Here is a 25,010-nt window from a genome sequence, read left to right on the forward strand (position 1 = left end):
CGCCCCTGGACGCTAACCTGTTATGGGTTTATAGTTCCAGAGGCTATGCTAGGCTAGAGAACCAGGCTAGTCATGATAACCAAGCTAATTGGACACATCTGTCATTGGCTTCAACATTGTTTATATGACCTCACTGGTGTTCTATATGTTGAGCTCTAATAAGGAACTTGAGCGTACGTCATTAGGACAGTTAACTTGGTTTGGCTTCATTTTTCAGAAGAAGATTCTGGTGCCGCCTAAAATAAAGTTATTGGGGGAAACACTGCGTCATCTTATTGCCACTATTTAAAGCACAACTGCATCAGGTGTCTCCAGGTGAAATTATACTGCCCCACAAAGAGAGAGAGAGAGAGAGGGAGAGAGATATGATGGAATCTTCATTTGATCTAATCAGTCTTTGAGATTCTTGTCATCCCCCAGAGAGAGTTTTAAACTGACCTCAAATCAGCCACATCGTCACATAGCCTGCAGTCTCAGTGTCATATTGTCTGATTCTGCTCTGATTTCTGCTGTTTTTAGCTCGGTATCATAACATCTGAAAGGAACCTGTCAAATCATCCTCAAACGTGTGACACACAAAAATAACTATTTATAGACTTGGGTTGAGTCTACTATTTTCAGTTGAAAGCGTAACCTATTGTACACCTTTAAAAGAGGAGCTTTGAGAAGAGTTCAGCTGAGTGCTGTTTAAGTGTTTCTGTGGAAGAAAAGCACTTATAGTCATGGGCCCATAGCCATCAGTGGAGTCTGCTGTGTGTGTGTGTGTGTGTGTGTGTGTAAGGCTGTCTGTGTTGTAGTAGGATAACAGCACTCCGTGGTAGGCCCCTAGCTCCATCAGTGGAGCAGTAATCAATGAAACGGGAGTCGCTGATGGTCTCGGTGCCTCGGCTCGGCCCAGTCGAACTGGGAAATCTGGTCCAGCAGAACACAATTACTGGCACCACTTCACGTGGATTCAATCCGCTTAATTTGATTTTAAAGTGTGCCCTGAAAAGGAATCACATACTCGCGTACCGGAATATGCGCGCACACACACACACACACACACACACACACACACACACACCCTCCCTTGGTTTTAATGCAGCGTCCGGTGTGTATTGACTCAGGCCCGTGGGCCAGCCTGGGGGAGGGGTTAGCCCTGTGTTAGACTAGCTGGGGACTCCCTCAGAGTTGCACAGGAACAATAGTGGGAAGTCCTCGTTGCCCCTGGGGCCTGTAATAAACCGCGCGCCATATGTGCCCAGTGCTAGGGATGTATTAGACCTTCCCCCTCAACCGAATCAATCATTTCTGGTCGAACCATCAGGGAGGGTGTGTGTGTGTGTGTGTGTGTGTGTGTGTGTGTGTGTGTGATTGAGTGTGTGTGTGTGTGTGTGTGTGAGTACAGGGGTAGGTGGGAGGGTATGAGTTACACAGATTTGCATGGTTAATTTCACCACTGTCTTTCAGAAAAAGAGAGTCAGATTAAGTATTTGAAATTCATGGTGTTGGGTAACGTTTGATCACAACATCACAGAGTGTCTGGGTCTAGTTCAGCTTCCATCACAGCTCCCATCTCTCAGAATGTCTGGGTCTAGTTCAGCTTCCATCACAGCTCCCGTCTCTCAGAATGTCTGGGTCTAGTTCAGCTTCCATCACAGCTCCCGTCTCTCAGAATGTCTGGGTCTAGTTCAGCTTCTATCACAGCTCCCGTCTCTCAGAGTGTCTGGGTCTAGTTCAGCTTCCATCACAGCTCCCGTCTCTCAGAATGTCTGGGTCTAGTTCAGCTTCCATCACAGCTCCCGTCTCTCAGAATGTCTGGGTCTAGTTCAGCTTCCATCACAGCTCCCGTCTCTCAGAATGTCTGGGTCTAGTTCAGCTTCCATCACAGCTCCCGTCTCTCAGAATGTACAGTACGTATATTGTTAGTTGTTTTGAAAAAGCTTTTTCAGCACTGTGATAACAAAACGTCACTATTCTATCCCATTGTGTATGTCTTTATTACGTTATTGTAGAATAATCATTTTCCTTAGTGGAATAGAGATGATTGTATAACGTTTCTGATAAGGTGACGTCTTTGTCTTATATTTTTTATTCACAGGGGAACCACGTGGCCCAAGCCAGCTTCCAGGTGGATGCGTTTGGTGAGAAGTTCATCTTGGATGTTGAACTGAACCAGTGAGTATAACCTTTGACCTATCACCAACATTCTCAGTATCTACTGAGAAAAATCCCCTTTCTCTCTATGTCATGTTTTCTGCATATGATAGTAAAATAGCCAGTAGTCCTAGACCATCTTTTGTATGATTAAAGGGACTCTCTGTTACTTTTGTATACTTTTTAGCAAATAGTTCTGAAAGTAGCACCCCTGAGCCAAAAGTGGTCCCCAAAAATTGCGTACTACATCACAATATGTGCAGATACTGTATGTGCACCACGTCATTGCTCTCTCTTTCGCTCTGCTGTGTGTGATTCTTGCTAGCTGCCACTCAAATGATGAGGGGCTGAATCTCATTGGCTGGAACTCGAATTGCTAGAGGGCTGGCCCATGCGGGGGGGGGAAATGTAGGGAAAATGGTGCAGCACAGCTTCCAGAAAATAGTCTCTTTCAAACAAGCGATTTCGTGCCTAATTGAGGTAAGACAATAATTCCGCTCATAGATTATGAGTGGGTGAATTACACATTGACACATCCAGCCCAAAGCGGGATGTTTCAAAAATACTTACTAGTCGCCAAAGTACCAGAGCATGTCTTTAAGAGCTGTTTAATTAGTCCCCAATGTCTTCTTCACAAAGCTTTGATCTCGGAAAACATGTTAGTATCAGTGCTGTAGGCCTATCATTGATTATGACTGCTTGGTTGGTAACACTGCTTATAGGCTGCTTATTCACTAGGGAACACAAATTTATAAGCTGTTCATAAGCAGGTTATAAGCCGTTCATAAGCAGGTTATAAGCCATTCATAAGCTGGTTATAAGCGTTCATAAGCAGGCATTCGAATGAGGTGTTAAAGGGATACTGCGAGATTCTGGCAGTTGTCATTGCGCGCATTATAAAGGAAGTTAAGAGGTAGTTTTGCGAGCCAATGCTAACTAGCGTTAGCGTAATGATTGGAAGTCTACAGGTATGGTAGCGTGTGCGGTAGCGTGTCCTTCATGGTGCATGAAGAGACATTAAAATGGTATCCACGAGTTCATCTGGCTCTGGGTAAGTAGAACAACAGCTTAATTGCCAGAATCTGGCAGTACCTCTTTAACACAATGCTCTAATGGTGTCTTTAATGGAGGTTTAGGTGTCAACTATGTGAGTGACTTGATGACAGAGGAATGAGACATCTTTCACCTCTGGCTGATCATAGTGGTACAGAGCAGACAGGACCATTTTTCCCACATTTCCTCCCAGTGTACGGTGCCTTTTGGGCCACCTTGTTTTCGGGGAAGAAATGATATGTTGTGTGTTTGTGGGGCTATCTCTCTCGCTCTCCATCCCTCCATCTCTCTCTCGCTCAGCTTTCTCCCTCTCACTGTTTCTCTTTCTGCTATTTCTGTTTCTCTTCCCCTCTTCCCCTCTTCCTCTCTCTCAAGCTCTCTATCTGGCCCTCACACTCTGCTGAGCAATGGCCTTACCCAAATGAGGGGAAGTTTTGCCTCTCTCTCTCTCTGTGTGTGTCTGTGTTTGTGTGTCACAGACACACAAACACAGGGTGACAGGTTCAGTACACATCACTGCTCTCTGTATCAAAAAGTAGGCTGGCCCTCTTTGAGGTCTTGTAGATCGATGCATTGCACTATTTTTGTTTATAAAGCCCTCTTAAAGAAACTTCCGCCGTACCTTGCTTCATTGTTAACCTACAGATGTACGAGTTACCAGACCCGGTCTCAGGGATGGCTAACTCTGGAGATCCCTTCGATCTCCACTAAGTTTGGTGAATCTGCTTTTAGTTTTTTGCACCTTACTTGTGGAATAATCACCAAAACCTTCTAAAATGTTATGTTTTGGTGTCTTAAGGCTATTCAGACGGCTGCTGATTGATTATCTGTTTTACTGAAGAATGTGTTTGTTTTCTATGTTTGTGTTTTGTGTCTCTTGTGCTTTTCGTAGTGTATTGATGGGTATCATTTTTGTAATCACAGGGTTCTTCTGAAAAAGAGACGTTGGTCTCAGCATGTCAAAAGTGAAATAAATGAACCAAGCTCACCTAAGCAGGCAGTTGTGTGTAGAAGTGAGTGTGCATCATTCAAGTGAGTCTGTACTCTGTCATGTCATTATATCTGAAGTCATCTCTCTCTGTATGAGGATATATTTCCCCTGTCACCCAGAGCCACTCACACACAGTAGACTGAGAGAAATGGAGATGGCATCACAGGAATATCCAATCAGCACGGTGCTGCCACTTGGAGGGTTACTGTACGATGCATGAAGTGCCACTGTGGGATGCAGCGCTAGTGTTGTGACACAGCCAGGCACGTCTCTTGTCATATGCTGCGTTTCGTGACCTGAGGTGCTCGAACGTCATTCATCATATGGAGTCTGTGCTGCAACTGTGTGTGTCTGTATGGTATCGTTTGGGCGTCCTGCATAAAGGTTGGAACCCCTGTTGTTGTGATCAGTACAATGGTAGTATGGAGTGAATGTTTCTCTGATGTGTGCATCCTCCCTGTTCTCATAAGATGCCTCATGTATAAAAACAACTCCTCTCTCTCTCTCTCCCCTGCGGTGGCTGTGTGTTTCATGAGGTTCTGTTAAATGCTGTGTGTGTGTGCTGCTCTTCTCCATCCATCCCTCGCTCCCCAAGCGCTGCTCACTGACCTCACTCTTCAACCAATCACACTGCATCCTGCTTTGTGGATGATAACTTTCTTGAGCTGTGTGTGTTTAGTGTGTGAGGAGGGCATTGAGGTTGAGCGTGCGTGTTTCTTGGCTTCATGCAGCAAGGCTTCATGCAGACCTAGTTTCCTTAGATTGATCAATGGCCTCGCTCCTCTGTGTGTGTGTGCGTGTGTTTTGTGTGTGTGTGTGTGTGTGTGTGTGTGTGTGTGTGTGTGTGCATGTGTGTGTGTTTAAGCAGTTGCAAGCACAACAAACAAGAGGCTGTTGTTTGTTTTTATTTCAGTTGATTTTGAGATGCTACTCTCTCTTTCCACTGGGATCTTTTAATAGGATCACAGATTTGATGATAAAAAATAACCTTTCAGAAACACATCAGGTATTTTTAGCTTGTGCCTACTGTAACTGTGTGTGTGTTTAGTTTTTCAAGTTTTAATGTCACATGCACAAGTACAGTGAAATACCTTTCTTGCAAGCTCTAAAACCAACAATGCAGTAATCAATAACAATGTAATGATAAATAGACCAAAGTATTGCAGGGCAGAAGTGTGTCTGTGTTGTCTAGCGTGCTAAGGTCACACATTACTCCCTTAGGTTTCTTTGTCCTCTCCCTCTTCCATCTTTGGCTGCTTCCAAATTGCCATTGATGGGCTGGGATGGGGTGGGGGTGCTTCTTTTGAATGATGCCCCCCTTTCCTCATAAACCACGCCTCCTCTTCACCCCTCACCTCCCCTCCCACCTGCTCACGCTGAATAATGGATGTCCCTGTAAGATTAAAAGGGGACGCTGAAATGGGATGTGTGTGTGTGTGTGTGTGTGTGTGTGTGAATGGCTCAGTTTGGGGCTCTTACTGCAGTACCAATTAGGCCTCAATGTGGCTCTTATAAACCAGGGGCCAGATTAGAGCTTGGGGGCCCACAGAACATATTGTTTACATTATAACTAGTACAAACCTATTGTTTACATTACAACTAGTACAAACCTATTGTTTACATTACAACTCACACAAAAATATAATTTATATGAACTAATACAAAGATTAGAAGATCTCTCATGTAAGTCGCTCTGGATAAGAGCGTCTGCTAAATGACATAAAATAAAATAAAATAAAATAAATGTACTTTTTGTATGTCGTGCATTGTATTTAGTCTGGTGACATGAATACTTAAAGGGGTAACACTTCATATTCCCCATGTTTTATGTACTCTTAGAATGAGGTTAGGAGGTCTGTAGGCTACATGTCTAACCACAAGTGTTATGACATGTTCTGAAATATTCAAAAAGGCTTCAAAGCTCATTGTTTAATAAAAGGGATGTTGTTATACAGTATAGTTTCTATGAACAACACCATACAATTTCATCTCGGTGTTGACAGAATATAATAATTTATGTGTGCGTGTGTCTCTCTCTCCCTCTTTGTGTGGAGAGGAGAGGAGCAGGTGGGCAGGTGCTAGTGGGGGTCAGTAATTGCCGTAACCTGTCTGTTTATGAAACTGGTGTTAGAGTGATACGATTCCAGCACTGACCTGGTTCCTTGCTGTTCCTGTGTGGGCTGTTGTCAGGACAACGAGGGGCCAGAGAGAGACTGGATATTCTGTTTCTAGTGGAGTCGACTCCGACTCCTGCTGTCAGTCGTTGGAATGTACGCTTTCTCGACTGACTCAAATTTGACAAAACTGACCACAATTAGCTAAAATTAGCTACAGCTGCAATGTCAGTGTGTGCACGCACCCTAATGAACTGGGTGATTGATAAGCAATGCATATGGAGCCATCTGACAATCTCTACTAAACAAAACACTCAAGGCTAATCAGTAGCCTACGTCAGCCTAGCTGGCTGATTTTGTTTTTAATGACTCCAGGATTTTTGGTGTGGCCTCCGACTCTCGTGGTCAAGGAGTCGATGAATCGACTCTTTTGGAGTCGACTCTCCTCACATGAAAAAATACTACAGTTTATTATAGAATACTTCAGTACTTCCTATATAATTCCATAGTAAACTGTAGTATACTGTAGAATACTATACTACACACTGTAGTGTCCCTCAATCATGTGGAGTACTTACTATAGAACGTTGTAGTATACTATAGTAAACACTACATTATTATCCCTCCCAAAACACTGTAGTAAATACTACAGTAATGTCCGCAAAAACACGACACTTTTTGAACTATAGTAAATACTACTGTAATAAATTTGCATATGCCCTGCACATTCCTCTCCCCCATATCAAGTTGTGCCACCCATAAGTGAGAAACCTACATGCCAAGTATAGACCATATAATGTGTTCCGTACAGGTTATAGAAAAGAGCAGAAGCGCTGAACTATCTGTTCAGACCCCAGTCCTACCTACCTACCTAGTATTTCTCCAGTAGGTTTCCTCAAGGAGAAAGCCTCCAATTCTATGTCAAAGATAATCAAACAAAAACACTACAATGAATACTACAATCCACAAAAACACTACATGAATTACTATAGTATATACTAGTTTTCTTTTACTACAGTATACTACTGTAAATACTACAGTAAAGTCAGAAAAAACATTACAGTGAATACTATAGTATTTATACCATAGTATATTTAAGCAATAAGGCCCGAGGGGGTGTAGTATATGGCCAATATACCACAAGTTATATTGGAAATATACCACAAACCCCCGAGATGCCTTATTGCTATTATAAACTGGTTACCAACGTAATTAGAGTAGTAAAAATAAATGTTTTGTCATGTTTTACCACACCTGTCAGCCAATCAGCAATCAGGGCTCGAACCACCCAGTTTATAATATAGTATTTATGCCATAGTATACTATAGTATTTATTCATGTGGGTCCCACCACACTCTCTTTCCACCATTCGTCCATTTCAGCCAACAGAGACGCAGACAGAGACTCTTTATGCTAATAACAGAGTAAATTACTATTTGGCGGAAAATGCATAATGCATTACACCAAAGGGAGGTGTGTGTGTTGTATTACAGAATGGGGAGTGGCAGGTTAGTGTCTATGAAGCGTTGTTTGAAACCTTATGTATCAGTGTGACATTAGAAGCTACTTGGTAAACGTTGGTTTACGGTTGGATGGAGTGATGGATGGATTTAGCTCAGATTGAGATTTCCTCTAATAATAATAAATAATATGCCATTTAGCAGACGCTTTTATCCAAAGCGACTTACAGTCATGCGTGCATATATATATATATATTTTTTTGTGTATACCTCATGAAGGGCAGATGGAGGATGTGTGTGTGTGCGTGTGTGTGTGTGTACGTAAGAGAGAGAGAGAGGGGGGGGGGGGGGGGTAATTCATTGTTCTCAGTTTGAATGGAGTATGTATAGGGTTACCTATATGTCAGATGTGAATAGTGGAAGGCCTGCAGCTGGGAGTTTTTGTTGTCTGTATGGTTTGGGTCTCAGGTGGAGCTGGGACAAATCAACTGGTGTCTTAGTGAGAAACGAGTGAACAGAAAGAGAGTGAAGAGAGGGGGCATCGGGAGGAAAGGGGATGAGTGTAAGAGAGAGGAATGGGATGAGAGAGGGGGGAATGGGGTGAGAGAGGGAGAGAGAGGAATGGGGTGAGAGAGGGAGAGAGGGGAATGGGGTGAGAGAGGGAGAGAGAGGACTGGGATGAGAGAGGGAGGGGGGAATGGGGTGAAAGAGGGAGAGAGGAATGGGGTGAGAGGGAGAGAGAGGAATGGGGTGAGAGAGGGGGGAATGGGGTGAGAGAAGGAGAGGGGGGAATGGGGTGAGAGAGGGGGAATGGGGTGAGAGAGGGAGAGAGGGGGAATGGGGTGAGAGGGAGAGAGGGGGAATGGGGTGAGAGGGAGAGAGGGGGAATGGGGTGAGAGAGGGAGAGGGGGGAATGGGGTGAGAGAGGCAGAGGGGGGAATGGGGTGAGAGAGGGAGAGGGGGGAATGGGGTGAGAGAGGGAGAGGGGCGAATGGGGTGAGAGAGGGGGAGGGGGGAATGGGGTGAGAGGGAGAGGGAGGAATGGGGTGAGAGAGGGAGAGGGAGATGGGGTGAGAGAGGGAGAGGGGGGAGAGGGGTGAATGGGGTGAGAGAGGGAGAGGGGGGAATGGGGTGAGAGAGGGAGAGGGAGGAATGGGGTGAGAGAGGGGGGAATAATAATAATATAATATAATATGCCATTTAGCAGACGCTTTTATCCAAAGCGACTTACAGTCATGCGTGCATAAATTTTTTTTTGTGTATGGGTGGTCCCTGGGGTGAGAGAAGGAGAGGGGGGAATGGGGTGAGAGAGGGGGAATGGGGTGAGAGAGGGAGAGAGGGGGAATGGGGTGAGAGGGAGAGAGGGGGAATGGGGTGAGAGAGGGAGAGGGGGGAATGGGGTGAGAGAGGAAGAGGGGGGAATGGGGTGAGAGAGGTAATGGGGTGAGAGAGGGGGAGGGGGGAATGGGGTGAGAGGGGGAATGGGGTGAGAGAGGGGGAGGGGGGAATGGGGTGAGAGGGAGAGGGAGGAATGGGGTGAGAGAGGGAGAGGGAGATGGGGTGAGAGAGGGAGAGGGGGGAGAGGGGTGAATGGGGTGAGAGAGGGAGAGGGGGGAATGGGGTGAGAGAGGGAGAGGGGGGAATGGGGTGAGAGAGGGGGAATGGGGTGAGAGAGGGAGAGAGGGGGAATGGGGTGAGAGGGAGAGAGGGGGAATGGGGTGAGAGAGGGAGAGGGGGGAATGGGGTGAGAGAGGAAGAGGGGGGAATGGGGTGAGAGAGGTAATGGGGTGAGAGAGGGGGAGGGGGGAATGGGGTGAGAGGGGGAATGGGGTGAGAGAGGGAGAGGGAGGAATGGGGTGAGAGAGGGAGAGGGAAATGGGGTGAGAGAGGGAGAGGGGGGAGAGGGGGGAATGGGGTGAGAGAGGGAGAGGGGGGAATGGGGTGAGAGAGGGAGAGGGAGGAATGGGGTGAGAGAGGGGGGAATGGGGTGAGAGAAGGAGAGGGGGGAATGTGGTGGGAGAGGGGGAATGGGGGGAGAGAGGGGGAATGGGGTGAGAGAGGGAGAGTGGGGAATGGGGTGAGAGAGGAAGAGGGGGAATGGGGTGAGAGAGGGAGAGGGGGGAATGGGGTGAGAGAGGGGGAGGGGGGAATGGGGTGAGAGAGGGGGAGGGGGGAATGGGGGAATGGGGTGAGAGAGGGAGAGGGAGGAATGGGGTGAGAGAGGGAGAGGGAAATGGGGTGAGAGAGGTAGAGGGGGGAATGGGGTGGGAGAGAGAGGAATGGGGTGAGAGAGGGAGGAATGGGGTGAGAGAGGGAGAGGGAGGAATGGGGTGAGAGAGGGAGAGAGGGATTCCCCATACAGCTGGGAAGGTCATTGAAGGTCAGAGGATCTGGGTTCCACACGGATTTGCTACTAACACACAGTCTAACTGATTTAACATAGACTATCCAACACAAACCTACTGACAACCAAACCAGAGAGACGGAGGGCACCATATTGATGATGCTAAAATACTCCTACCAGATTAAGCTGGTTTACAGTAAACAGTGTGTATTATGTAAAGTGATGATGCGTTCGTGATTCCATCCAACTGGTTTTGGATCAAGTCCTGTGTATATTTCTAATCTCAGGGATTGAGCACAGCACACCTCTTTAAATATAAATGAGATGACATCTCTATTATGAGTATCTCTTCTATCGACTATCTCCCTTAATTTCCTCATCATACCATTTTATTGTGATAATAAATGTCACCTCAGCAAAGTCCTATAATGCCACATTCCTGTATCCTCTACCCCAGCCTCACTACTACTCTATCACTCTCTCTCTCTCTCTTCAATTTCAATTTAAGGGCTTTATTGGCACGGGAAACATATGTTTACATTGCCAAAGCAAGTGAAATAGATAATAAACAAAAGTGAAATAAACAATAAAAAATTAACAGTAAACATTACACTCACAAAAGTTCCAAAATAATACAGACATTTCAAATGGCATTATGTCTAAATACAGTGTTGCAACGATGTGCAAATAGTTAAAATACAAAAGGGAAAATAAATAAACATAAATATGGGTTGTATTTACAATGGTGTTTGTTCTTCACAGGTTGCCATTTTCTTGTGGCAATAGGGCACACTGTGCAATCTCTCTCTCGCTTTCGCTCTCTCCTCGTCTCTTTCGCTTTCACTCCCCCTCTCCTCGTTGTGCTCTCTCTCTCTCTCGTCTCTCTCTCTCTCTCCTTGTCTCTCTTTCTCTCTCTCTCGTATTCTCTATTTCTCTCTCTCTACTTCTCTCACTGATAGATAAGTGGTTCTATCAGAATATCATTATTACACAAAGGATAGACTGCCCTGTACATGTTCATCTTGATCACCTGACTTTGTGAGAGTGTGTGTTTGTTTGACTTTGGGTCAGTGATTTAAAGTGTTTGTAGGTGTCAGACTGTGAAATGTGCTGATGCTGTAGTGTTATCCATGTTGTGGTGGTATCCATGTTGTGGTGGTATCCATGCGTATCCCTCCATTGTGTGTTTCTTGTGTACAACACATTACTCTCTCTCGCCCAATCATAGGCTAATCCATCATCTTCTCATCCCTCTATTTTTTCCTCCATCTCTCATCTCCCCCCCCTCTCTTCCTTTCTCCCTCCCTCCCTCCCTCCCTCCCTCCCTCCCTAGTAAGGGCTTCTCTCTCTGATCTATCTGTGTTGTCTGATCAGACAGACGCTTTAACCGGCTCAACATCACAGCCGTGAGCGGTGTGGGTGAGGGGTGGGGTGGGGTGTGCCTGCGTGAAGCTGAAGGGTATCTTAGTTGAGGATGCCCACAAAATGAGGTGGAAACTGAGCTGCACTTCCTAACTTCCTGCCAAATGTATGACCATATTAGAGACACATATTTCCCTCATATTACACAGATTCACAAAGAATTTTGATAAATTCCCATATCTATTGGGTGAAATACCACAGTGTGCCATCACAGCAGCAAGCTTAGTGACATGTTGCCACAAGAAAAGGGCAACCAGTGAAGAACAAACACCATTGTAAATACAACCTATATTTATGTTGATTTATTTTCCCTTTTGTACTTTAACTATTTGCACATCATTACAACACTGTATATAGACATAATATCACACTTGAAATGTCTTTATTCTTTTGGAACTTCTGAGTGTAATGTTTACAGTTAATTTTTATTGTTTATTTCACTTTTGTTTGTTATCTATTTCACTTGCTTTGGCAATGTAAACATATGTTTCCCATGCCAATAAAGCCCCTTGAATTGAAATGGAATTGAATTGAGGGTGTGTGTTTGGGGAGTAGGGGGTAGAGTGGATATTTTGGGAGTAGGGGGTAGAGTGCACATTTTGGGAGTAGGGGGTAGAGTTAATATTTTAGGAGTAGGGGGTAGAGTGAATATTTTAGGAGTAGGGGGTAGAGTGAATATTTTAGGAGTAGGGGGTAGAGTGAATATTTTAGGAGTAGGGGGTAGAGTGAATATTTTAGGAGTAGGGGGTAGAGTGAATATTTTAGGAGTAGGGAGTAGAGTAAATATTTTGGGAGTAGGGGGTAGAGTGAATATTTTGGGAGTAGGGGGTAGAGTGCATATTTTGGGAGGAGGGGGTAGAGTGAATATTTTAGGGGTAGAGTAAATATTTTGGGAGTAGGGGGTAGAGTAAATATTTTGGGAGTAGGGGTGGGCTGACTGGGAAGAATAAATTATAGTGGGTGTGTTAGTGGTAGGGGGTAGGCACGTGCCTCTTGTGTTTTCTTGGAAGGGGTTGGAGGTGTTTTTTGTGTGTGTAGGGGGGGGGGGGGCAGGGGTTTGGAGAGTAGGACGTACTAGACACGTAACCCTCTTTTTTGGAAGAGTCATGGATGAGTCTTGTCTCTCTCTCGCTCTCACCCTGTCTCGCTCTCTCTCTCAATTCAATGCAATGTTCAATTTATGGGCTTTATTGGCATGGGAAAATTATTATAATATTTTTTTTTTTAGGGGTAGATCAGCTTTAATATTGCAGATAGATTGTAACTTCCTTCAATGTAATTGTCTGCATCACTTCCAATCCCCCATATGTTTTTTTTTTCTCGCAAATATACAGTGGGGAAAAAAAGTATTTAGTCAGCCACCAATTCTGCAAGTTCTCCCACTTAAAAAGATGAGAGAGGCCTGTAATTTTCATCATAGGTACACGTCAACTATGACAGACAAAATGAGAAAAAGAAATCCAGAAAATCACATTGTAGGATTTTTAATGAATTTATTTGCAAATTATGGTGGAAAATAAGTATTTTGTCAATAACAAAAGTTTCTCAATACTTTGTTATATACCCTTTGTTGGCAATGACACAGGTCAAACGTTTTCTGTAAGTCTTCACAAGGTTTTCACACACTGTTGCTGGTATTTTGGCCCATTCCTCCATGCAGATCTCCTCTAGAGCAGTGATGTTTTGGGGCTGTCGCTGGGCAACACGGACTTTCAACTCACTCCAAAGATTTTCTATGGGGTTGAGATCTGGAGACTGGCTAGGCCACTCCAGGACCTTGAAATGCTTCTTACGAAGCCACTCCTTCGTTGCCCGGGCGGTGTGTTTGGGATCATTGTCATGCTGAAAGACCCAGCCACGTTTCATCTTCAATGCCCTTGCTGATGGAAGGAGGTTTTCACTCAAAATCTCACGATACATGGCCCCATTCATTCTTTCCTTTACACGGATCAGTCGTCCTGGTCCCTTTGCAGATAAACAGCCCCAAAGCATGATGTTTCCACCCCCATGCTTCACAGTAGGTATGGTGTTCTTTGGATGCAACTCAGCATTCTTTGTCCTCCAAACACGACGAGTTGAGTTTTTACCAAAAAGTTCTATTTTGGTTTCATCTGACCATATGACATTCTCCCAATCCTCTTCTGGATCATCCAAATGCACTCTAGCAAACTTCAGACGGGCCTGGACATGTACTGGCTTAAGCAGGGGGACACGTCTGGCACTGCAGGATTTGATAGCATTGCCTTTAAATTGTTTAACTTGGGTCAAATGTTTCAGGTAGCCTTCCACAAGCTTCCCACAATAAGTTGGGTGAATTTTGGCCCATTCCTCCTGACAGAGCTGGTGTAACTGAGTCAGGTTTGTAGGCCTCCTTGCTCGCACACGCTTTTTCAGTTTTGCCCACAAATTGTCTATAGGATTGAGGTCAGGGCTTTGTGATGGCCACTCCAATACCTTGACTTTGTTGTCCTTAAGCCATTTTGCCACAACTTTGGAAGTATGCTTGGGGTCATTGTCCATTTGGAAGACCCATTTGCGACCAAGCTTTAACTTCCTGACTGATGTCTTGAGATGTTGCTTCAATATATCCACATAATTTTCCTTCCTCATGATGCCATCTATTTTGTGAAGTGCACCAGTCCCTCCTGCAGCAAAGCACCCCCATAGCATGATGCTGCCACCCCCGTGCTTCACTGTTGGGATGGTGTTCTTTGGCTTGCAAGCACCCCCTTTTTCCTCCAAACATAACGATGGTCATTATGGCCAAACAGTTCTATTTTTGTTTCATCAGACCAGAGGACATTTCTCCATAAAGTACGATCTTTGTCCCCATGTGCAGTTGCAAACCGTAGTTTGGCTTTTTTATGGCAGTTTAGGAGCAGTGGCTTCTTCCTTGCTGAGTGGCCTTTCAGGTTATGTCGATATAGGAATAGTTTTACTGTGGATATAGATACTTTTGTACCTGTTTCCTCCAGCATCTTCACAAGGTCATTTGCTGCTGTTCTGGGATTGATTTGCACTTTTCGCACCAAAGTACGTTCATCTCTAGGAGACAGAACGCATCTCCTTCCTGAGCGGTATGACAGCTGCGTGGTCCCATGGTGTTTATACTTGCATACTATTGTTTGTACAGATGAATGTGGTACCTTCAGGCGTTTGGAAATTGCTCCCAAGGAAAAAACAGACTTGTGGAGGTCTACAATATTTTTTCTGAGGTCTTGGCTGATTTCTTTTGATTTTCCAATGATGTCAAGCAAAGAGGCACTAAGTTTGAAGGTAGGCCTTGAACTACATCCACAGGTACACCTCCAATTGACTCAAATGATGTCAATTAGCCTATCAGAAGCTTCTAAAGCCATGACATCATGTTCTGGAATTTTCCAAGCTGTTTAAAGGCACAGTCAACTTAGTGTATGTAAACTTCTGACTCACTGGAATTGTGATACAGTGAATTATAAGTGAAATAATCTGTCTGTAAACAATTGTTGGAAAAATTACTTGTGTCATGCACAAAGTAGATGTCCTAACCGACTTGCCAAAACGATAGTTTGTTAACAAGAAATTTGTGTAGTGGTTGAAAAACGAGTTTTAATGACTCCAACCTAAGTGTATGTAAACTTCCGACTTCAACTGTACATACTATATACATTTTATGGACACAGTCAATTTTACAACAATTCTATTTTGTTTGTTTTTACTCCTGAACTTCCTCTACCCTCAACCTCTCCGATCATTTTCATGATGTCCATCCGGTTTGCTTCTGTATGCCATATCTTTCTAACTGTGCTCTTTCACAAAAGCTCTCAACCTATAACCTATATACTTATTATGGACACAGTGTGCTTTACATTAGTTATCTTGTTGTTATTAGTTGTTATTAGTCCCATCCTTCAACTCCATTCAACACCTCCCATCTATCTCTTAACACCATCCATATTGGATTTCTATTTGCCATATATTTTTCAACTGTACTGTGATGTTTTACAAAAGTTCTGAACCCTTGTTTCTACAGATTGTAAATTGAAAATAAACATTTTTGCTAATATATATTATTATATTATTGATCGATTGACTATGACTTTTCAGATCACCCAGTAGTGCTATCTGCAGGGTTAGCTCCAGGTAAATATTGCAATCCTTCAGCCATTCCTGGACCTGTGTCCAAAAACAAGCTACAAATGGACAGTACCAAAACAATTGATCTAATGATTCTGTCTCTTCGCAGCAAAATCTGCAGAGCTGGGAAGATTGTATCCCCCATATAAATAACATTCTATTGGTAGCAAGAATTTTGTATAATAATTTACATTGAAAAAGTATACGTTTTGAATCCGGTGTCGTTTTGCATATCAGTTCATAAACACTATGCCATGGAATCGGTACATCAAAAATCTCTTCCCAACTATTTTGCAATCTATGTGGGATGGCTGTCAATCCTTTGGTCCTTAAATGAAACTGGTATACTTTTTTATTTATCACAATTTTCTTTAACCAATTATGTTCTTTAATGCAGGGCCGACAGACAAGTTCCTTACTTTTTCCCCCTTCCACTTTCCTCTTCCATTTTTGCGGTAATGCTGCAAATATTTTGTTGTAATTTTGGGTAGAGCAGACATTTCCATATGTTTTTGTTAGCTCCATGTGCGACATAACTCCACCAGTCCTACCTATGATATCTTTTACGAAGATTATAACTTTTCTAAAAAAAAAAATCAGAAAATAAAGTTTAAAAAAAAATCAATTAGTTTATTTTAGTTTAACCACAATATTTGTTGCATTATTTGTGCTGTCGTTTCTGGAGGATTAAATTGAAATTGCAACCAACTTTGTATGGCTTGTTTTAGAAATGGTGATATTTGGGAGATGATTTCCTTTTCAAATAACTGAAGGTGAGAGGTTGTAATCTGAATAAAGGGAAAAAGGCCATTCTTGAACATTGGGTGAGACAATCTTACTAATTTGCTAGAGAACCAGTTCGGATTTAAGTATAACTTTTGAATGACTGAAGCTTTTAGTGATAGGTCTAATGCTTTAATATTTAATCATTTCTGCCCTCCAAATTCATATTCATTATATAAATAGGCCCGTTTAATTCTGTCTGGCTTGCCATTCCAAATAAAATGGAATATTCTTTTCTCATATAATTTCAAAAACTGTTCGCTAGGCGTAGGAAAGACCCATAAGAAAATAGGTAAACTGGGATAATACTAAAGAGTTAATCAGGGTGATTTTTCTACAAATTGACAGGTATTTACCTTTCCATGGTAGCAAGATCTTATCTATTTTTGCTAACTTTCTATTAAAATGTATTGGAGTGAGATCATTTATTTCATTTGGGATATGTATTCCGAGTATATCCACATCACCATCAGACCATTTTATTGGTAAACTACATGGTAATGTACAAATTGTATTTTTTTGTGATCCAATACGTAATATAGTACGTTTATCATAATTTGGTTGTAATCCAGAGAGGTTAGAAAATGTATCTAGATCCTCTTTGAGGCTGTGGACGGATCCAAGTTGTGGATTTAAAAGAAAACATGAATCATCAGCGTACAATGACACCTTTGTTTTTAAGCCCTGGATTTCTAATCCTCTGATATTATTATTGGATCTGATTTTAATAGCTAACATCTCGATGGCCACAATAAATAGATATGCCGATAGTGGACAACCTTGTTTCACTCCTCTTGACAGTTTAAAACTTTCGGAGAAATAGACATTATTTACTATTTTACACCTAGCGTTACTATACATGATTTTAACCCATTTTATAAGAGATTCTCCAAAATTGAAATGCTCCAGGCATTTATATATAAACCCCAGTCGTACTTGATCAAATGCCTTTTCAAAGCTCACCCTGTCTCTCTCAATTCAATTCAATTTTCAATTTAAGGGCTTTATTGGCATGGGAAACATATGTTAACATTGCCAAAGCAAGTGAAATAGATAATAAACAAAAATGAAATAAACAATAAAACTTAACAGTGAACATTACACTCAGAAGTTCCAAAAGAATGAAGACATTTCAAATGTCATATTATGTATATATACAGTGTTGTAACAATGTGCAAATAGTTAAAGTACAAATGGGAAAATAAATAAACAAAAATATTGGTTGTATTTACAATGGTGTTTGTTCTTCACTGGTTGCCCTTTTCTTGTGGCAACAGGTCACAAATCTTGCTGCTGTGATGGCACACTGCTATTATGGGAGTTTATCAAAATTGGGATTGTTTTCAAAATCTTTGTGGATCTGTGTAATCTGAGGGACATATGTGTCTCTAATATGGTCATACATTTGTCAATTTGTAGATTAGGAAGTGCAGCTCAGTTTCCACCTCAATGTGTGCGCAGTGTACACATAGCCTGTCTTCTCTTGAGAGCCAAGTCTGCCTACGGCGGCCTATCTCAATAGCAAGGCTATGCTCACTGAGTCTGTACATAGTCAAAGCTTTCCTTAAGTTTGGGTCACTCACAGTGGTCAGGTATTCTGCCACTGTGTACTCTCTGTTTAGGGCCAAATAGCATTCTAGTTTGCTCTGTTTTTTAGTTAATTCTTTCCAATGTGTCAAGTAATTATGTTTTTGTTATCTCATCAGTCTCAATTTGCTGTTTGTCCCATTTTGTGAATTCTTGGTTGGTGAGCGGACCCCAAACCTCACAACCATAAAGGGCAATGGGTTCTATAATTGATTCAAGTATTTTTAGCCAGATCCTAATTGGTATGTCGAATTCTATGTTCCTTTTGATGGCATAGAAGGCCCTTCTTGCCTTGGCTCTCAGATTGTTCACAGCTTAGTGGAAGTTACCGGTGGCGCTGAGGTTTAGGCTGAGGTATGTATCGTTTTTTGTGTGCTCTAGGGCAACGGTGTCTAGATGGAATTTGTATTTGTGGTCCTGGCAACTGGACCTTTTTTGGAACACCATTATTTTTGATTTACTGTCAGGGCCCAGGTCTGACAGAATATGTGCAGAAGATCTAGGTGCTGCTGTGGTCAGGTATTCTGCCACTGTGTACTCTCTGTTTAGGGCCAAACAGCATTCTGTTTTTTTGTTAATTATTTCTAATGTGTCAAGTAATGATATTTTTGTTTTCTCATGATTTGGTTGGGTCTAATTGTGTTGCTGTCCTGGGGCTCTGTGGGGTCTCTCTCTGTCTCTCTCCTCTGTATAGCAGCCATACTCCGTGTGTAGGATTATGGAGGACAAAGAGAGAGTTAATACAGCATCTCTGTGAGAACAGGGACAGTAGATAGACTATTGAACAGAGAACAGGGACAGGATATATACTATTGTACAGAGAACAGTGACAGGATATATACTATTGTACAGAGAACAGTGACAGGATATATACTATTGTTCAGAGAACAGGGACAGTAAAAATACTATTGTACAGAGAACAGGGACAGTAGATAGACTTGTACAGAGAACAGTGACAGTAGATAGACTTGTACAGAGAACAGGGGCAGTAGATAGACTATTGAACAGAGAACAGGGACAGTAGATAGACTATTGAACAGGGAACAGGGACAGTAGATAGACTATTGAACAGGGACAGGATATATACTATTGTACAGAGAACAGGGACAGTAGATAGACTATTGAACAGAGAACAGTAGATTGACTATTGAACAGAGAACAGGGACAGTAGATAGACTATTTTTTTATTTTTTTATTTCACCTTTATTTAACCAGGTAAGCCAGTTGAACAGGGACAGGATATATACTATTGTACAGAGAACAGGGACAGTAGATAGACTATTGAACAGAGAACAGTAGATTGACTATTGAACAGGGACAGTAGATATACTATTGAATAGACTACTGAACAGAGAACAGGGACAGTAGATAGACTTCTGAACAGGGACAGTAGGTAGACTATTGAATAGAATACTGAACAGAGAACGGGGACAGTATATAGACTATTTAACAGAGAACAGTAGATTGACTATTGAAAGAGAACAGGGACAGTAGATAGACTATTGAACAGGGACAGGATATATACTATTGTACAGAGAACAGGGACAGTAGATAGACTATTGAACAGAGAACAGTAGATTGACTATTGAACAGGGACAGTAGATATACTATTGAATAGACTACTGAACAGAGAACAGGGACAGTAGATAGACTACTGAACAGGGACAGTAGGTAGACTATTGAATAGAATACTGAACAGAGAACAGGGACAGTATATAGACTATTTAACAGAGAACAGTAGATTGACTATTGAAAGAGAACAGGGACAGTAGATATACTATTGAATAGACTACTGAACAGAGAACAGGGATAGTATATATAATATTGAATAGACTACTGAACAGAGAACAGGGACAGTAGATAGACTATTGAATAGACTAATGAACTGAGAACAGGGACAGTAGATAGACTACTGAACAGAGAACAGGGACAGTAGATAGACTACTGAACAGAGAACAGGGACAGTATATAGACTACTGAACAGAGAACAGGGACAGTAGATATACTACTGATCAGAGAACAGGGACAGTAGGTAGACTATTGAACAGAGAACAGTAGACGGACTACTGAACTGAGAACAGGGACAGTAGATGGACTACTGAACAAAGAACAGGGACAGTATATATACTACTGAACAGAGAACAGGGACAGTAGATAGACTACTGAACAGAGAACAGGGACAGTAGATATACTACTGATCAGAGAACAGGGACAGTAGGTAGACTACTTAACAGAGAACAGGGACAGTAGATAGACTACTGAACAGAGAACAGGGACAGTAGATATACTACTGAACAGAGAACAGGGACAGTAGGTAAACTATTGAACAGAGAACAGTAGACGGACTACTGAACAGAAAACAGGGACAGTAGATATACTATTGAACAGAGAACAGGGAATGTAGATATACTACTGAACAGAGAACAGTGACAGTAGATATACTGTGGTTGCTTGTCCCCTTTATTGTTGTTCAGTCCAAATACCGCCACTACACATAACCAGTCATAAGCTTCATCACACACACACACGAAAACAAACACACACGCGTGCACACACACACACATAGGCAAACACACACAGCTACACACACACACACACACACACTTTCTCTCTGCTTAGAGGGATGGTCGCTACCATTCAGAGGACAGAGGACAAAGGCCATGACCGCATGACACTGTCACACGCTCAGGACTGAAAAGGGACAGACGGGTGTGTGTCTGTGTGTGTGTGTGTGTGTGTGTGTGTGTGTGTGTAAACTCAGTTCAGTTGATTGTTTTTAGTTGTTCCTGCTCTATTTATTGCATGACTGTCCCAACAGACTTTAGTCTCATTCAGGAGTCAACTGTATTCTGGGTTTGAGCAGGATTTATATTCTGTTGTTATTCCCTGTTTAATAACAGGTTCCTTGTGAACATGGCAGTGGTATTCCCTGCCCTACCCCCACCTCATTACAGACCTCTGACACAGCACACGTCCCATCCTTGTGTGTATAAAAGTTTTATGTGGTAGTTTATATTGTTGTGTAATAGAGAGATGGTGTTGGTTCTTCACAGAGGAGGTTCTCACTGGTCCCCCTCAACTAGCACTGAGAAATAAACAGATAAATAATCTCTCTCTCTTTCTCAATTCAATTCAAAGGGCTTTATTGGCATGGGAAACACATGTTTACATTGCCAAAGCAAATGAAATAGATAATAAACAAAAGGGAAATAAACAATCCAAAATTAACTGTAAACATTAGTTTCAAAGACATAGACACATTTTAAAATGTCATATTATGGCTATGTACAGTGTTATTGTCACGCTCGTTCATATACGGGTCAGACCAAGGCGCAGCGTGATATGCATACATGTTTATTTGAACCGAATAAACAACAAACTAAACGAAACGTGAAGTCCAAGGTACACAAACAACATACCTCACACGGAACAAGATCCCACAACTACACAGTGCCAATAGGCTGCCTAAGTATGGTCCCCAATCAGAGACAACGAGCGACAGCTGCCTCTGATTGGGAACCACACCGGCCAACATAGAAATACACATACTAGAACCCACATAGAAAATACAACATTGAAAATCACACCCTGACTCAACAAATAAGAGTCCCAAGAGTCAGGGCGTGACAGTACCCCCCCCCCCCCCCAAAGGTGCGGACTCCGACCGCACAACCTTTACTTAACAGGGTAGGGGCCGGGTGGGCATTCCGCCTCGGAAGGCGGATCCGGCTCCGGGCGTGACAACCACCTATTCTCCGCCTCCCTGTTGCGCCCCTGGTCTGGTCTGGACCTCGGCGCGCTGCTTCCCCTCTCCTTCCTCCCACTATACTCCAAGCCCTGTCTGGACCCTGGTGTGGGAGACCCCGAACCTGGAGAGGGGCTGATGTCTGGGTCTGGACTGGAGCCGCTGACCGGAGAGGACTACTCAGGCTCCGGAGTGGAGCCGCTGACCGGATCTGGACTGGACCCCGGTGGAGCGGACTGCTCTGGCTCCGGAGTGGAGTCGCTGACCGGAGCTGGATCAGGCACCGGTGGAACGGGCACGGGCCGTGCCTGACTGGACACACTCACCACTGGTCTGGTGCGAGGAGCAGGAACGGGCCGGGCCGGACTGGCGACACGCACCACTGGCTTGGTGCGAGGAGCAGGAACAGGCCGGGCCGGACTGGCGACGCGCACCACTAGGTTGATGCGAGGAGCAGGAACAGGCCGGGCCGGACTGGCGACGCGCACCACTAGGTTGATGCGAGGAGCAGGAACAGGCCAGGCCGGGCTGGGAACACGCACCACTGGTTTGGTGCGAGGAGCAGGAACAGGCCGGGCTGGCAACGCACACCACTGGTTTGGTGCGAGGAGCAGGAACAGGCCGGGCCGGGCTGGCGACGCGCACCACTGGCTTGGTGCGGGGAGCAGGAACAGGTCGGGCCGGGCTGGGAACACGCACCACTGGTTTGGTGCGGGGAGCAGGAACAGGCCGGGCCGGGCTGGGAACACGCACCACTGGTTTGGTGCGGGGAGCAGGAACAGGCCGGGCCGGGCTGGGAACACGCACCACTGGTTTGGTGCGGGGAGCAGGAACAGGCCGGGCCGGGCTGGGAACACGCACCACTGGTTTGGTGCGAGGAGCAGGAACAGGCCGGGCCGGACTGTGGAGGCGGACTGGAGGTCTGGAGCGGAGAGCTGGCACAACCCGTCCTGGCTGGATGCCTACTTCCGCACAGTATGTGTGAGGCATTAGCACAGGACGCACAGGGCTGTGCACGCGCACTGGTGATACAGTACGTAGAACCGGCGCAGGATATGCGGGACCGAGGAGGCGTACTGGAGACCAGGAGCGTTGAGCCGGCACACCCCGTCCTGGCTGGATGCCCATCTTTGCACGGCACGTGTGTGGTGCTCGCACAGGACGTACAGGACTGTGCCGGCACACTGGCGACACAGTACGTAGGTCTGTATAACACGGAGCCTGCCCAGTCACACGCCTCCTCGCGTGAGTACGGGGAGTTGGCTCTGCTCTAACACTAGGCTCCGCCAACCACCCTTTTAGCCCCCCCCCAAAAAAATATTGGGGCTGTCTCTCGGGCTTCTTCCTCGGCCGGCGCCTTCTGCGTTGCCGCTGCTCCTCTTTATACCGGGCCTCCACTGTCTCCTCCCAAGGACGGCGATCAATCCCGGCCTGAATCTCCTCCCATGTCCAGGATCCCTTTCCTTCCAGGATCTCCTCCCATGTCCAGGCTGTCTGCTCCTGGACACGCTGCTTGGTCCTCGTTTGGTGGGATCTTCTGTCAAACTCGTTCATAGACGGGTCAGACCAAGGCGCAGCGTGATATGCATACATGTTTATTTGAACCAAATAAACAAACTAAATGAAACGTGAAGTCCAAGGTACACAAACAACATACCTCACACGGAACAAGATCCCACAACTACACAGTGCCAATAGGCTGCCTAAGTATGGTCCCCAATCAGAGACAACGAGCGACAGCTGCCTCTGATTGGGAACCACACCGGTCAACATAGCGTGGCATACTAGAACCCACATAGAAAATACAACATAGAAAATCACACCCTGACTCAACAAATAAGAGTCCCCAGAGTCAGGGCGTGACAGATATAATGATGTGCAATAGTTAAAGCACAAAAGGGAAAATAAATAAACATACTGTAAATATGGGTTGTATTTACAAAGTTTGTTCTTCACTGGTTGCCCTTTTCTTGTGGCAACGGGTCACAAATCTTGCTGCTGTGATGGCACACTGTGGTATTTCACCCAATAGATATGGGAGTTTATCAATATTGGATTTATTTTGGAATTCTTTGTGGGTCTGTGTAATCTGAGGGAAATATGTGTCTCTAATAGGGTCATACATTTGTCAGGAGGTTAGGAAGTGCAGCTCAGTTTCCACCTCATTTTGTGGGCGGTGTGCACATAGCCTGTCTTTCTCTACGGTGGCCTTTCTCAATAGCAAGGCTATGCTCACTGAGTTCTCTCTCTCTCTCTCTCTCTCTCTCTCTCTCTCTCTCTCTCTCTCTCTCTCTCTCTCTCTCTCTCTCTCTCTCTCTCTCTCTCTCTGTCTCTCTCTGATGTGACGTGACTCTCTTACATTCTGATCTTTTCTCTCTTTGTCTTTTTTCCACACTATCTTCTAGGGAGGTCGGCACACAGTCAACCTCTCTCTCACACACGCGTGTACCCTCCTGTCCATGTCAGCCAAGTCCCCCATCAACAACTAGATCAGTTATTCCTCTCCTTTTTATAGCAGTGTTTGTATGTGGGTTATGGAAAAGGGACTGCTGGGTTCTTTTCCCAGTGAGTGTGTGAAGCAGGGCTGAATGAGCTCAGCTTGGCCCAGCTCTGGGGTTGAAAGCAACTCAAAGCAGCCCTCTGAAGACCATGCCAATCTACACACACACACACACACACACACACACACACACACACACTGGTCCTGCCAATCTAGACTCTTTGTGGTCTTTCTCTCCTCGTGGTACCATGACGATGCCCAGGGACTGGGGTCGTGAGAGGAATCCCAGAACACATGGAACCTAGAATGTGTGTCTATATATGTGTGTGACTTCACTGAGTTGTCACCTCAGGAGGCCAGAGAAGGGTAGCTTAGTGGGTAAGAGCGTTGTGCCAGTAACCAAAAGGTCGCTGGTTCTAATCCCCGGGCCGACTAGGTGAAAAATCTGTCTGTGCCCTTGAGCAAGGCACTTAATCCTAAATGCTCCTGTAAGTCGCTCTGGATAAGAGCGTCTGCTAAATGACTAAAATTTAAAAATGTAAATGTTAGTCATTCAGCCGATGCTCTAATTCAGCGAGACTCACAACAAGTCATACAGATGAGGAGGTTGTGAGAGGAATTCTGTGACTGACCGACCAACGGACCCCCCTGGATAGCTCAAACCAACCCTTACCCCACCACTCTAAAAAGATTTACCACAAAACCTTGCAAGTCCTACTTCACAAAAGGCTTTTCTAAACCGCATTTTCCCATGGA

General features: G+C 44.3%; 1 protein-coding gene across 1 annotated transcript in view; it reads left to right on the forward strand.

Moving 5' to 3' along the window:
• LOC311139557 (disintegrin and metalloproteinase domain-containing protein 22-like) overlaps nt 1-25,010 on the forward strand; it is a gene marked incomplete at its 5' end in the record, with an annotated part of 76,585 nt that overhangs the window by 2,056 nt on the left and 49,519 nt on the right. The window contains 1 exon segment of the mRNA XM_084174450.1: nt 2,084-2,160. Within this exon segment, the coding sequence (XP_084030576.1) occupies nt 2,084-2,160 (77 nt within the window).

The sequence above is a fragment of the Coregonus lavaretus genome (genome assembly GCF_964263955.1).
Source record: "Coregonus lavaretus genome assembly, chromosome: 13".
NCBI lineage: Eukaryota > Metazoa > Chordata > Actinopteri > Salmoniformes > Salmonidae > Coregonus > Coregonus lavaretus.